The sequence below is a fragment of the Triticum aestivum genome, chromosome 1A (genome assembly GCF_018294505.1).
Source record: "Triticum aestivum cultivar Chinese Spring chromosome 1A, IWGSC CS RefSeq v2.1, whole genome shotgun sequence".
Taxonomy (NCBI): domain Eukaryota; kingdom Viridiplantae; phylum Streptophyta; class Magnoliopsida; order Poales; family Poaceae; genus Triticum; species Triticum aestivum.
Genome location: NC_057794.1, coordinates 61,400,490 through 61,417,028, shown reverse-complemented (window position 1 = coordinate 61,417,028; position 16,539 = coordinate 61,400,490). Strand labels below are relative to the sequence as shown.

General features: G+C 43.3%; 1 protein-coding gene across 1 annotated transcript; it reads right to left on the bottom strand.

Moving 5' to 3' along the window:
- Nucleotides 1-230: 230 nt before the first annotated feature.
- LOC123190190 (nitrogen regulatory protein P-II homolog) lies at nucleotides 231-3,899 on the bottom strand. Its single transcript, XM_044602791.1, has 7 exons — nucleotides 3,608-3,899; nucleotides 3,461-3,506; nucleotides 3,340-3,367; nucleotides 3,163-3,250; nucleotides 1,422-1,489; nucleotides 1,009-1,078; nucleotides 231-630 (listed from the first exon to the last, which is right to left on the bottom strand). Exons 1-7 carry the CDS (start codon nucleotides 3,792-3,794, stop codon nucleotides 518-520), a joined length of 600 nt encoding a protein of 199 aa, XP_044458726.1. The 5' UTR covers nucleotides 3,795-3,899; the 3' UTR covers nucleotides 231-517.
- Nucleotides 3,900-16,539: the final 12,640 nt, after the last annotated feature.

Genomic DNA, 16,539 nt, shown 5'->3' with positions numbered 1-16,539 from the left:
CCTTTGACCACATGGCACTTTGCGAGGACGCGTGACCGGCCGAGCGTTCGGCCGGCGCGCCGTTCGCAAATGTTTACCTAAGTTAAAAGGAACAACTTGCTAAATCAGACTTGGTTATGTCTCAATCGATGCTATATTTGTGAGATTAAGATCCGTGCAATTTTTTTAATGTTATGTCACCTGACTGAAACTTGGTTAAGTCTAAATAGATTGAGACCTAGCCACGCCCAAAAAGAAAATAAAACTTACTGAACTGACACAAATTACATCCAGATTTTCACCTTCTGACCAACAGGGAGTTTGCAATCACAACATTCGGCACATGAACCACAGTAACCACCCCATTCAGCAACACGAGCCACCGCATGGAGACGCCGGTGCCGATTTATTCATGCCAACACGCAAGGTTACATACACACGATTATTCCCCGAAGGTCAAGCAACACACACGGCCACAAGCAAACCAACCCGAGGGATGCGCTTACAGATACAGGCAGCAAGAGCAGTCAAGCTCTACTCATGAGATTGTGATCACCGGGGGCAGCTTGTCTGACAGACCGCCGATCATCCTCTCCGCGTGCACTCCCCGTTCGCCGGTGCGTACCCTTACAACGTCCGCGACGGGTATCACTGGCAAAAAGGGCAGAACAAACAGATGAGGCCTAAGCATGAGATCATGACAAGGTGCGTCTAAGGATAGTACTAGTAGAGATCATGATTCCTGGGTTTCTAAAAACACAAGCCAGCTGTGGGAAAGCATTGGGATTCTATGCATGTGAAACAGCACTTCAGGACTACAAACACACACTTCTCGAGGGCATGCATGTTGTTGCGACACTATGCTTTGCTGTTTTTGCACTAATAGTTTGGTATTGTGGTTAGCTTCCTGGAGATAAGTATTTCAGAGTGGCAAATACTAAGTGACAGCAACGACTGTACGGAAATAAGACTAAACCCAACAGCATGATTGCAGACTTCTAACAGTCACCAAGGAAACTGTGCGCTTACAGAATATCTTCCCATCGCCAATTTCTCCAGTTCTGGCCTTTTCAATTATTTTGTCAATTACTGGCTCCACCTGGACAGTGCAAAAACACATTAACATACTGCAAAACAAAACCTTCAGAGAGATACACAGAATGGACGGCACAAATATTTTAACAATACTATATATAAGTGAACAGCAAAGCAAATTGTATCATAGAGAAAGAAGGTACTCCCTCTGTAAACAAATACAAGACGCTTTAGGTCACTAAAGTAGTGATCTAAAACGTCTTATATTTGTTTAAAGAGGGAGTAACTATTTGTATCACAGATAAAATTGTATCATTTCGATGCTATGATCAGCTATCTCAACCAGAGGGCATGAAAGATGTGCACTTTCTTTTTCAGGATCAATAAAAAAATAAACAAGCAATTACCTGCTCCTTGCACACGACTATTTCCATTTTAACTTTAGCAATAAATGTATCTTCTGAAAATTCTGACCCTGCAAACCAACAATGAGCAAGCATCAGCATAAGAACTTAGAACTGCATAAAGTAGACTAGTTACTGAATAGCATTAAAAATTAATATACTTGATTAATTAGGCATGTAACATGACAATACTGATACGAATGCTAAAATCCTTACTTAGATCAGAGTTGGTGGTGAGTTCACATGTGGACCCAACATCCTTTCCAAATAAAGGAATACACACATCCCCATATGTAAAACTAGCAACCTTCCAAGAGACATATAGACAAATGTACCTTACTCACATGTGGGATCTATCATAAATAAACAAATACACTACTTTCATGTGAGACCAACTTTTTTAAAAGGAATAAATAACAAATACAAAATTGTGACTTCAGCTCAAAATTGATCTTGGTTTTAGTTTTTCTTCCCAAACTACTATGGTCATTTAAAATTCTCTGACTTGCATGCCTCTCACCGTATTTTTGTTATATTTTCTAATCTTAAATCATGCAACAGCCACAAAGGACACTAACGTTATTTGAAAACCTCCTAAGTCAATTGCTTCATGGCAACGCACGGGCATCGTGCTAGTTACTCAAAAGAATCCATGTCTTTATCCTGATGTTTTTCTAATTCCCAGTCATCTCCTTCTGTAGTTATTCCAATACTTTCTCCTGCTTTGCCCATTATCTTTTCAGGTCATATTTTGTTCATGGGTATCCACTTTCCCGAGCAAACATGACATAAACAGCAGTAGAAAGAATCCATATTTTGTGAGATAGTTGACTTGATCTAATAATCAGTCCAATATATGTTTCCGCATATACAAAACCTAATTTCATATGAGTTGCTCAGTGTACCAATATCACTTAAGCATATAATAAGACCATGGAGAACTTATGTAAGAAAAATGCAAGAATGACTGTGTCCAATCTTTAGCTGTTAACATTCATCTTCTACTGTTATCAACTTGGGTGTGATTCAACTTAATTCTAGTTGTTGCAATTGGATTGTACTAGTAACTAGGGGTGCAGGGCGGCGCCCGAACCCGTCCCGCTTCCTATTCAAAGCTCAAAAAAAAAAACAGTTCTAGGCTGACTAAAGTGTGTCACATTAATTTGTATTAGCTGTGTACTAAGCAGGCTGTTTTGCCGGACACCGTCCTGCACCCCTACTCATAACCAACCATCAAGATGCTGGAATGTTTGATACAGAAAATATAGAAAATGGTACAATAATGTGAAGTAGAAACTGTGTTACAGATATTTCAAGCCAATATACTATAATACATCAAAAGAAACTAAAATGTAATCAGGTGCAACATTTGTGGTAATCAGGGGTTGCTTCCGGTCCCTGAAAATCTGCAGCTTCTTTAAAACAGAAAACATACAAACCACGACGGATTTTTCAGCAAGCAACAAAATCCGGCAAAACAAATTACAGCCTTTTTTCCAAATGGGGTACTGGGGGGAATCAACATGACCACATTCAAGAGGGTGTGGTAATGATTTGTTAATTGTTAATGAAAACCATTTATAACGACAATCACTGACCCATTCCTTTCACAATTCAATGCAACGTTGGCTCTAGGGAACACATTAACACAAGGATCACAACTACGGAAGCAGAACCTGTACATGACGAACCACAAACACTAAAATAGAGTTCAGCAACCCACAACCACGGGCCGGGCCAATACCTTCATACCGCTCCGTGGACCCACCCTGCGCCCCATAACCCCGCACATCCGACACCGTCACGCCTCTGATCCCCATTTCTAGCAAACCCTGCAGAATTTCCGTGGAGCTATTTGAACGAACACCTCGTGTGCGTGAAAGAACTTGACAGACGGCTTGCAACAGCAAGCGGCACTCACCGACGAGACATGCGACACCCTCCATGGCCTGCACCAATTCGGCACGATTCACCGTGGGTCAGACAAATCTACAAACAAACTAGGAAGGTCCCGAAGCTCACTGGTGTACTGACGCACTGACCTCAGGATGGCCTCGATCTTGTAGAACTCCGAGTCCGGCAGGTACCCTGAAAAAGCGATGGATGGAAAAAACAGCTGAGCTCGATCAAGGACCCGAACGGAGGCGTAAACATCGCGCCTGGGCGAGGGGATAGAGGGGGCTGCGGACCTGGGGAGGGAGCGCTCTGGGCGCGCGCGGGAGTGGCCGGGCGGCGATGACGGGCCGCGTTGGCCTGGAGCCTAGACCAGCGCGGCGGGAGGAGGCGGGCGGTTGGGAAGGGTCGCCGGCGATGTGCAGCGTGGGGGAGGAGGCCGCCGGATAGGGTACCCACCGCGGAAGAGGTCGCCGGCGACATGATGAACGCAGTTGTTGGCGATTCAGTGTCGTCTACTGACTGCTGTTTCCGCACTCTGTCTCAAGGTCAAACAATCCACAATTATCGGCTGAAAATAGTAGTACGTCACTGTACAAAAACGTGTTTAATAACGACTAGATAATCTCGGCCGTTCAGGAATACCCGCCGACGAAGGAATAAAGATACTTCCTCCGTCCCAAAATACTTGTCGGAAAAATGTATAAAAATGAATGTATCTAAAACTAAGATACATCCATTTCTACGATAAGTATTCGAACGAAGGAAGTATTATCCAACATCGACAACGTTCCCCCCCCCCCCCCTCCTCTAGTTCAGTATAGCGCATTTCATAAAAATATTTGAATTTTCAAACTCGTGCTTCTCAGCAAACTTGGGCAGTGTTGATGTTTGTTGAAATCTCTTCTCCTGATGTGTATGTGGTTCGAGCTTTGTCCTATGTTTCCATCAAAATTAGGATCCACAGAGACAAATTATTTTCATTTGGGATATAGTGATTCCATCTGCAACAAGATAGACAAAAGTTGAATTACTAAATATGCACTAGTGATTGTGAATTACTTTCAGATATCAGAAATGACAAAGAATACAGCTCTGAACTCCATGCAGGTATAGATTCAAAATATTAGCAAGACACATAATTTTTTAAACTAGACTAAAAAACCTTTATTGATAAACACATACTCCCTCGGTCCCATAATTATGGGACGAAGGGAGTACTACTCTTGAGTGAAAGTACTCCTTAAGTGGCCACACATGCACTAAGCAAAAGGGGCATAGCAGAAGTTGACATTGATGGTTAGCAAGCAAATTTTTGTCTACAAAGTTATGGTGTATGAAATGTATAGAAAACCTCCAACAAAAAGCAAATACATCTCTTTTCAATATATATGAATGCACTAACATCCTTACCAAAAAATGTTGTATTCTTCAATTGCAGCGCCTCAAAATGTGGCAACTCAGTAGCAAAATCAGTCAAATAAGCTCCATCAGAAACACTTACTCTACAAGGATATGTACAATAAAGGTTATTAAAAACTCCAAACAGACCAACTTATAAAAACTACTAAATTGTTGTCGGAAGTTACTTTTAGTTTCAAGAAATCACAAGTTTTTCCTTCAAACAAATCTTATAAGATTGGTCAAAACAACAATCACTTGACAGTGAAGCAGCGAGCATCATGCACGGTAGTGAACACGCTGCCCTGTAACACAATGAATGAGCTAAAGTGAATGCAAGCATGCTTTCGGTGCTTATTCTCTTCAACGTAGCAAAATCAGTCTAACAGTGAAAGGCTAGTTATGATTTGATTGTTTAATGGTTTAGTTTGCACTGCTACTGAGAATTGTTGGGGCTATTGAATTGTTATAGTTATACGGTTGTTAACACATTGATGCACAAAAACAACTCGATTCGGCAAATTCAACTTTATAGTGATCACTAAAGATATAGAACACCAATCAATAACTAACATAAACCTCAGTTTCGTGCTTACCTTTACATCAGATCCCCTTACACCACAAACCAAGAACCCTTCGCACAAGTACTGTCGGCGCCAGACAAGTGAGGCACATGACTACTACGTGGTGTTGTTGGCGCCATGTTCTCTCCTTTGCCACCCTTTGCTTGTCCTTCTACACGGCGGCCTCCTCGTGCAAGTCGCCATCACCGATGGGCCGATGAGGCATAGGATGACGGTGTAGTGCTACCGGAGCTATGTATGATCCTTTACCACAACCCGCTTCCCCTTATAGGCAGTGGCCACCGCTGCTCTTGCGCGCATCTGCATCAGAGTCTTCAGCCTTGTTATAAAAAAATATTAACAACTATTCAGGAGAGGCCAAAATATATATCTACTACAAAGAAAGGAAATATCACTCCTATGTCCAAAGAAATTTAGTAAACATACAGTGCTCATGTTAGTTTGTAGTTGGATGTACAAATCCTACGAAACTAATTCTTTGTCGAAATTAGAAAGGAGCAATGTCCTCGGTTATTATTTTCATGAGCATACCCAACTAGTCTGGTTATGTTACAAAAGTTAATGAGCCATCTGACTGGCATGACTACTTGTTGTTGAAACGAAAGATGGCCGTGTGACCCAGCTCTCCCTAAATACATTTTTAAAGAACATACAATTTATTTCACTGACAGATTTGAATTGCTGAATGTGAGACTCTTTTCAGATAGCACCTTTCTCTAATCAAAGTTTCCTCCCCTAGACTTTGACCAGCAGAGCCAAGCCACAAAATATCAAACACTTGCAACAACACACTAATAATCGTGCACGTGCAATGTGTTGGGGAACGTAGCAGAAATTCAAAATTTTCCTACGTGTCACCAAGATCTATCTATGGAGAGACCAGCAACGAGGGGAAGGAGAGTGCATCTACATACCCTTGTAGATCGCTAAGCGGAAGCATTCAAGAGAACGGGGTTGAAGGAGTCGTACTCGTCGTGATTCAAATCACCGGAGATCCTAGTGCCGAACGGACGGCACCTCCGCGTTCAACACACGTACAGCCCGGTGACGTCTCCCATGCCTTGATCCAGCAAGGAGAGAGGGAGAGGTTGAGGAAGACTCCATCCAGCAGCAGCACAACGGCGTGGTGGTGGTGGAGGAGCGTGGCAATCCTGCAGGGCTTCACCAAGCACCACGGGAGAGGAGGAAGGAGAGATGCAGGGCTGCGTCATATAGAGGAGAGGAACTCGCGTGTTATGAGCAGCCCAAACCTCAACTATATATAGGGGAAGGGGAGGGGCTGCGCCCCCTTTAGGGTTTCCACCCCTAGGGGTGGCGGCCAGCCTAGATCCCATCTAAGGGGGGCGGCCAAGGGGGAGGGGGAGAGGGAGGCGCACCAGGATGGGCCTTAGGGCCCATCTGCCCTAGGGTTTGCCCCCTTCTCCTCTCCCTTGCGCCTTGGGCCCTTGTGGGGGGGCGCACCAGCCCACCTGGGGCTGGTCCCCTTCCACACTTGGCCCATGAAGCCCTCCGGGGCTGGTGGCCCCACTTGGTGGACCCCCGGGACCCTCCCGGTGGTCCCGGTACGTTACCGATAAACCCCGAAACTTTTCCGGTGACCAAAACAGGACTTCCCATATATAAATCTTTACCTCCGGACCATTCCGGAACTCCTCGTGACGTCCGGGATCTCATCCGGGACTCCGAACAACATTCGGTAACCACATACAAACTTCCTTTATAACCCTAGCGTCATCGAACCTTAAGTGTGTAGACCCTACGGGTTCGGGAGACATGCAGACATGACCGAGACGTTCTCCGGTCAATAACCAACAGCGGGATCTGGATACCCATGTTGGCTCCCACATGTTCCACGATGATCTCATCGGATGAACCACGATGCCAAGGACTTAATCAATCCCGTATACAATTCCCTTTGTCTATCGGTATGATACTTGCCCGAGATTCGATCGTCGGTATCCCGATACCTTGTTCAATCTCGTTACCGGCAAGTCTCTTTACTCGTTCCGTAACACATCATCCCGTGATCAACTCCTTGATCACATTGTGCACATTATGATGATGTCCTACCGAGTGGGCCCAGAGATACCTCTCCGTCACACGGAGTGACAAATCCCAGTCTCGATTCGTGCCAACCCAACAGACACTTTCGGAGATACCTGTAGTGTACCTTTATAGTCACCCAGTTACGTTGTGACGTTTGGCACACCCAAAGCACCCCTACGGTATCCGGGAGTTGCACAATCTCATGGTCTAAGGAAATGATACTTGACATTAGAAAAGCTTTAGCATACGAACTACACGATCTAGTGCTATGCTTAGGATTGGGTCTTGTCCATCACATCATTCTCCTAATGATGTGATCCCGTTATCAACGACATCCAATGTCCATGGTCAGGAAACCGTAACCATCTATTGATCAACGAGCTAGTCAACTAGAGGCTTACTAGGGACATGGTGTTGTCTATGTATCCACACATGTATCTGAGTTTCCTATCAATACAATTCTAGCATGGATAATAAACGATTATCATGAACAAGGAAATATAATAATAACTAATTTATTATTGCCTCTAGGGCATATTTCCAACAGTCTCCCACTTGCACTAGAGTCAATAATCCAGTTCACATCGATATGTGATTAACACTCAAGGTCACATCCCCATGTGACTAACACCCAAAGAGTTTACTAGAGTCAATAATCTAGTTCACATTACCATGTGATTACACTCGATGAGTTCTGGGTTTGAACATGTTGTGCTTGTGAGAGATGTTATAGTCAACGGGTCTGAATCTTTCAGATCCGTATGTACTTCGCAAATCTCTATGTCATCTTGTAGATGCAGCTACTATGCTATATTTGGAGCCATTTCAAATAACTGTTCTACTTGGAGCTATTCTAAATTGTTGCTCCATTATACGTATCCGGTATCACTACTCAGAGCTATCCGGATAGGTGTTAAGCTTGCATCGACGTAACTCTTTACGTCGAATTCTTTATCACCTCCATAATCGAGAAAATTCCTTAGTCCACTAGTTACTAAGGATAACTTTGACCGCTATCCTGTGATCCATTCTTGGATCACTCTTGTACCCCTTGACTGACTCATGGCAAGGCACACTTCAGGTGCGGTACACAGCATAGCATACTGTAGAGAGCCTATAAAAGCATAGGGGACGACCTTCGTCCTTCCTCTTTCTTCTGCCGTGGTCGAGCTTTAAGTCTTAACTTCATACCTTACAACTCAGGCAAGAACTCCTTCTTTGACTGATCCATCTTGAACACCTTCAAGATCATGTCAAGGTATGTGCTCATTTGAAAGTACCATTAAGCGTTTTGATCTATCCTTATAGATCTTAATGCTCAATGTTCAAGTAGCTTAATCCAAGCTTTCCATTGAAAAACACTTTCCAAATAACCCTATATGCTTTCCAGAAATTCTACATCATTTCTGATCAACAATATGTCAACATATATTTCATCAGAAATTCTATAGTGCTCCCACTCACTTCTTTGGAAATACAAGTTTCTCATAAACTTTGTATACACCCAAAATCTTTGATCATCTCATCAAAGCATACATTCCAACTCCGAGATGATCACTACAGTCCTTAGAAGGATTGCTGGAGCTTTGCATACTTGTCAGCATCTTTCAGGATTGACAAAACCTTCCGGTTGTATCACATATAACCTTTCCTCAAGAAAATCGTCGAGGAAACAATGTTTTGACATCCTATCTGCAAGATTTCATAAATAATGCAGTAATCGCTAATATAATTCCAACAGACTCTTAGCATCGCTACGAGTGAGAAAGTCTCATCGTAGTCAACTCCTTGAACTTGTCGGAAAACATCTTAACGACAAGTCGAGCTTTCTTAATGGTGACATTTACCATCATTGTCCGTCTTCCTTTTAAAATCCATATGTACCTAACAGCCTTACGACCATCAAGTGTTCTTCCAAAGTCTACACTTTGTTTTCATATATGGATCCTCTCTCGGATTATATGGCCTCGAGCCATTTATCGGAATCCGGGCCCACCATCGCTTCTCCATAGCTCGTAGGTTCATTGTTGTCTAGCAACATGACTTCCAAGACAGGATTACGTACCACTCTGAAGTAGTACGCATCCTTGTCATCCCACGAGGTTTGGTAGTGACTTGATCTGAAGTTTCATGATCACTATCATAAGCTTCCACTTCAATTGGTGTAGGTGCCACAGGAACAACTCCTGTGCCCTGCCACACACTAGTTGAAGAGACGGTTCAATAACCTCATCAAGTCTCCACCATCCTCCCACTCAATTCTTTCGAGAGAAACTTTTCCTCGAGAAAGGACCCGATTCTAGAAACAATCCCTTATTGCTTTCGGATCTGAGACAGGAGGTATACCCAACTGTTTTGGGTGTCCTATGAAGATGCATTTATCCGCTTTGGGTTCGAGCTTATCAGCCTGAAACTTTTCACATAAGCGTCGCAGCCCCAAACTTTTAAGAAATGACAGCTTAGGTTTCTCTAAACCATAGTTCATACGGTGTCATCTCATCGGAATTACGTGGTGCCCTATTTAAAGTGAATGTGGTTGTCTCTAATGCCTAACCCATAAACTATCGTGGTAATTCGATAAGAGACATCATGGTATGCATCATATCCAATAGGGTGCAGTTATGATGTTCGGACACACCATCACACTATGGTGTTCCAGGCTGTATTAGTTGTGAAACAATTTCCACAATGTCTTAATTCTGTGCCAAACTCGTAATTCAGATATTCATCTCTATGATCATATCATAGATATTTTATCCTCTTGTCACGACGATCTTTCAACTTCACCCTGAAATTACTTGAACCTTTCAATAATTCAGACTCGTGATTCATCAAGTAAATATACTCAACATCTACTCAAATCATCTGTGAAGTAAGAACATAACGATATCCACTACATGCCTCAGCACTCATTGGACTGCACACATCAAAATGTATTACTTCCAACAAGTTGCTTTCTAGTTCCATTTTACTGAAAACGAGGCTTTCAGTCATCTTGCCCATGTGGTATGATTTGCATGTCTCAAGTGATTCAAAATCAAGTGAGTCCAAACGGTCCATTTGCATGGAGTTTCTTCATGCATATACACCAATAGACATGGTTCGCATGCCTCAAACTTTTCAAAAACGAGTGAGCCCAAAGATCCATCAACATGGAGCTTCTTCATGCGTTTTATACCGATATGACTTACGTGGCAGTGCCACAAGTAGGTGGTACTATCATTACTATCTTTTGGCATGAACATGTGTATCACTACGATCGAGATTCAATAAACCATTCATTTTAGGTGTAAGACCATTGAAGGTATTATTCAAATAAACAGAGTAACCATTATTCTTCTTAAATGAACAACCGTATTGCGATAGACATAATCCAATCACGTCTATGCTCAACGCAAACACCAAATAACAATTATTTAGGTTTAACACCAATCTCGATGGTGGAGGGAGCGTGCGATGCTTGATCATATCAACATTGGAAACACTTCCAACACATATCGTCAGCTCACCTTTAGCTAGTCTCCGTTTATTCCGTAGCTTTTATTTCGAGTTACTAACACTTAGCAACCGAACCGGTATCTAATACCCTGGTGCTACTAGGAGTACTAGTAAAGTACACATCAACACAATGTATATCCAATATACTTCTATCGACCTTGCCAGCCTTCTAATCTACCAAGTATCTAGGGTAATTCTGCTCCAGTGGCTGTTCCCCTTATTACAGAAGCACTTAGTCTCGGGTTTGGGTTCAACCTTGGGTTTCTTCACTAGAGCAGCAGCTGAATTGCCGTTTCATGAAGTATCCCTTCTTGCCCTTGCCCTTCTTGAAACTAGTGGTTTCACCAACCATCAACAATTGATGCTCCTTCTTGATTTCTACTTTGTGGTGTCAAACATCGCGAATATCTCAAGGATCATCATATATGTCCCTGATATATTATAGTTCATCACGAAGCTCTAGCAGCTTGGTGGTAATGACTTCGGAGAAACATCACTATCTCATCTGGAAGATCAACTCCCACTCGATTCAAATGATTGTTGTACTCAGACAATCTGAGCACAAGCTCAACAATTGAGCTTTTCTCCCTTAGTTTGCAGGCTAAGAAAATCGTCGGAGGTCTTATACCTCTTGACGTGGGCACGAGCCTGAAATCCCAATTTCAGCCCTCGAAACATCTCATATGTTTCATGACGTTTCAAAACGTCTTCGGTGCCTCAACTCTAAACCGTTTAACTGAACTATCATGTAGTTATCAAAACGTGTATGTCAGATGTTCGCAACATCCACAGACAACGTTCGAGGTTCAGCACACTGAGCGGTGCATTAAGGACATAAGCCTTCTAAGAAGCAATGAGGACAATCCTCAGTTTACGGACCTAGTCCGCATAATTGCTACTATCAACTTTCAACTAATTTTTCTCTAGGAACATATCTAAATAGTAGAACTAAAGCGCGAGCTACGACATAATTTGCAAAATCCTTTTGACTATGTTCAGGATAAACAAGTTCATCTTATGAACTCCCACTTAAATAGACATCCCTCTAGTCATCTAAGTGATTACATGATCCGAGTCAACTAGGCCGTGTCCGATCATCACATGAGACGGACTAGTCAACATCGGTGAACATCTTCATGTTGATCGTATCTACCATACGACTCATGCTCGACCTTTCGGTCTTCTGTGTTCCGAGGCCATGTCTGTACACATGCTAGGCTCGTCAAGTCAACCTAAGTGTTTCGCGTGTGTAAATCTGTCTTACACCCGTTGTATGTGAACGTTAGAATCTATCACACCCGATCATCACGTGGTGCTTCGAAACAACGAACTGTCGCAACGGTGCACAGTTAGGGGGAACACTTTCTTGAAATTTTAATGAGGGATCATCTTATTTACTACCGTCGTTCTAAGCAAATAAGATGTATAAACATGATAAACATCACATGCAATCAAAATAGTGACATGATATGGCCAATATCATATAGCTCCTTTGATCTCCATCTTGGGGCTCCATGATCATCTTGTCACCGGCATGACACCATGATCTCCATCATCATGATCTCCATCATCGTGTCTTCATGAAGTTGTCTCGCCAACTATTACTTCTACTACTACAGCTAACGGTTAGCAATAAAGTAAAGTAATTACATGACGTTTAAGTTGACACGCAGGTCATAAATAAATTAAGACAACTCCTATGGCTCCTGCCGGTTGTCATACTCATCGACATGCAAGTCGTGATTCCTATTACAAGAACATGATCATCTCATACATCACATATATCATTCATCACATCCTTTGGCCATATCACATCACATAGCATACCCTGCAAAAACAAGTTAGACGTCCTCTAATTGTTGTTTGCATGTTTTACGTGGCTGCTATGGGTTTCTAGCAAGAACGTTTCTTACCTACGCAAAGACCACAACGTGATATGCCAATTGCTATTTACCCTTCATAAGGACCCTTTTCATCGAATCCGATCCGACTAAAGTGGGAGAGACAAACACCCGCCAGCCACCTTATGCAGCTAGTGCATGTTAGTCGGTGGAACCGGTCTCACGTAAGCGTACGTGTAAGGTTGGTCCGGGCCGCTTCATCCCACAATGCCGCCGAATCAAGATTGGACTAGTAACGGTAAGCATATTGAACAAAATCAACGCCAACAACTACTTTGTGTTCTACTCGTGCATAGAATCTACGCAATAGACCTAGCTCATGATGCCACTGTTGGGGAACGTAGCATAAATTCAAAATTTTCCTATGTGTCACCAAGATCTATCTATGGAGAGACCAGCAACGAGGGGAAGGAGAGTGCATCTACATACCCTTGTAGATCGCTAAGCGGAAGCGTTCAAGAGAACGGGGTTGAAGGAGTCGTACTCGTCGTGATCCAAATCACCGGAGATCCTAGTGCCGAACGGACGACACCTCCGCGTTCAACACACGTACAACCCGGTGACGTCTCCCATGCCTTGATCCAGCAAGGAGAGAGGGAGAGGTTGAGGAAGACTCCATCCAGCAGCAGCACAACGGCGTGGTGGTGGTGGAGGAGCGTGGCAATCCTGCAGGGCTTCGCCAAGCACCACGGGAGAGGAGGAAGGAGAGATGCAGGGCTGCGTCATATAGAGGAGAGGAACTCGCGTGTTATGAGCAGCCCAAACCTCAACTATATATAGGGGAAGGGGAGGGGTTGTGCCCCCTTTAGGGTTTCCACCCCTAGGGGTGGCGGCCAGCCTGATCCCATCTAAGGGGGGCGGCCAAGGGGGAGGGGGAGAGAGAGGCGCACCAGGAGTTTGCCCCCTTCTCCTCTCCCTTGCGCCTTGGGCCCTTGTGGGGGGGCGCACCAGCCAACCTGGGGCTGGTCCCCTTCCACACTTGGCCCATGAAGCCCTCCGGGGCTGGTGGCCCCACTTGGTGGACCCCCGGGACCCTCCCGGTGGTCCCGGTACGTTACCGATAAACCCCGAAACTTTTCCGTTGACCAAAACAGGACTTCCCATATATAAATCTTTACCTCCGGACCATTTCGGAACTCCTCGCGACGTCCGGGATCTCATCCGGGACTCCGAACAACATTCGGTAACCACATACAAACTTCCTTTATAACCCTAGCGTCATCGAACCTTAAGTGTGTAGACCCTACGGGTTCGGGAGACATGCAGACATGACCGAGACGTTCTCCGGTCAATAACCAACAGCGGGATCTGGATACCCATGTTGGCTCCCACATGTTCCACGATGATCTCATCGGATGAACCACGATGTCAAGGACTTAATCAATCCCGTATACAATTCCCTTTGTCTATCGGTACGATACTTGCCCGAGATTCGATCATCGGTATCCCGATACCTTGTTCAATCTCGTTACCGGCAAGTCTCTTTACTCGTTCCGTAACACATCATCCCGTGATCAACTCCTTGATCATATTGTGCACATTATGATGATGTCCTACCGAGTGGGCCCAGAGATACCTCTCCGTCACACGGAGTGACAAATCCCAGTCTTGATTCGTGCCAACCCAACAAACACTTTCGGAGATACCTGTAGTGTACCTTTATAGTCACCCAGTTACGTTGTGACGTTTGGCACACCCAAAGCACTCCTACGGTATCCGGGAGTTGCACAATCTCATGGTCTAAGGAAATGATACTTGACATTAGAAAAGCTTTAGCATACGAACTACACGATCTAGTGCTATGCTTAGGATTGGGTCTTGTCCATCACATCATTCTCCTAATGATGTGATCCCGTTATCAACGAAATCCAATGTCCATGGTTAGGAAACCGTAACCATCTATTGATCAACGAGCTAGTCAACTAGAGGCTTACTAGGGACATGGTGTTGTCTATGTATCCACACATGTATCTGAGTTTCCTATCAATACAATTCTAGCATGGATAATAAACGATTATCATGAACAAGGAAATATAATAATAACTAATTTATTATTGCCTCTAGGGCATATTTCCAACACAATGCACGTATAATTTAATAGTATTGTGATAAGTTTTATCTCATCGTATCTGGTTCTTATGACTTTCCCCTCTTGATGCACATATGTTGTCTAAAGTTTTACCATTTGGAAATCTTATCCATGTCATGTGCCTATAAAGTCGTGGCCACTTGGCATCGGTTGCAGATATCTAGTGGCACCCTCATTTATTGACTTAAAAGGATGTGTTGTGTCCTTCGGTCTTAGGTTCTCAATATGGCAATGTATTGGCTCATGGTATAGGATTCATTGTCCATGGTAATGCCGCGGGAACACCGGGTGTGGACAATCATGCATGTAGTTAGTAATAGGGTCTACATCCTCAATGGTGACGGAACACACATCATGTTGCCCATTTTATTCTTATAGAATAGAATTGATCGTGATCTGATGGAGTTGAAAGGAGAAATATAAATAAGGAATTTTTTTGCAAACATCATTTGGGAATTAATGTTGTTTTCCAGATTAATTATAATTAACAAATTTTATGATATTTCCGAGATTAAATGTAGCCAATGCAATCAGCCATGTTTACAACATTAGTTGCAAATAATGTAATTATTGTTGCTTTTGAACTACGATGATGCGATGGATACATCATTGTAACGACATGAGACATTGGATACAAGTGGTTGAATGGCCGAGATTGTTTGGATTCACCCAACTCATATTTTTACAAGTAGTAGTAGACAAAACACACAACTCAACAAATGGTCTCTAAATCCATCGCTCGAGTCTGATTCCCTCTGATCCCACATAATTGCTACTAGCAAAAACAATTCACTACAACCATAAGGACCGAGAATGTCATACACACAAAAAAGAAAAAGAAAACAACCACACAATGCGTCAACTTCTTAATCTGCCCTGCCTCATGATCCAGTTTAAGTGTGTATTCAAATATGATAGTGCATCATGATTCTAGCAAAAATATTGTAATCAAAATAGGGGGCCGATGAAACCTGGGCAACATCGGGAAGGTCGTCGAGCTTGGCGGGCGGCGGACATTGGTCTTTCCTCTCGTTTTGGCCGTGGGAGAGGGCGATGCTACTGGACTTGTGACCCGGCCCAACGGCTGAAGGAAATATGCCCTAGAGGCAATAACAAAGTTATTATTTATTTCCTTATATCATGATAAATGTTTATTATTCATGCTAGAATTGTATTAACCGGAAACATAATACATGTGTGAATACATAGACAAACTTAGTGTCACTAGTATGCCTCTACTTGACTAGCTCGTTAATCAAAGATGGTTATGTTTCCTAACCATGAACAAAGTGTTGTTATTTGATTAATGAGGTCACATCATTAGTTGAATGATCTGATTGACATGACCCATTCCATTAGCTTAGCACCCGATCATTTAGTATGTTGCTATTGCTTTCTTCATGACTTATACATGTTCCTATGACTATGAGATTATGCAACTCCCGTTTGCCGGAGGAACACTTTGTGTGCTACCAAACGTCACAACGTAACTGGGTGATTATAAAGGAGCTCTACAGGTGTCTCCAATGGTAGATGTTGGGTTGGCGTATTTCGAGATTAGGATTTGTCACTCCAATTGTCGGAGAGGTATCTCTGGGCCCTCTCGGTAATGCACATCACATAAGCCTTGCAAGCATTGCAACTAATGAGTTAGTTGTGAGATGATGTATTACGGAACGAGTAAAGAGACTTGCCGGTAACGAGATTGA

Coding starts and splice junctions, on each gene's coding strand:
- LOC123190190 (XM_044602791.1), bottom strand. CDS start 3,794: ATGTCGCCGGCGACCTCTTCCGCGGTGGGTACCCTATCCGGCGGCCTC. Junction 3,368..3,460: donor AAGATCGAGGCCATCCTGAG/GTCAGTGCGTCA, acceptor GAATTGGTGCAG/GCCATGGAGGGTGTCGCATG. Junction 1,079..1,421: donor TAGTCGTGTGCAAGGAGCAG/GTAATTGCTTGT, acceptor TGCACTGTCCAG/GTGGAGCCAGTAATTGACAA.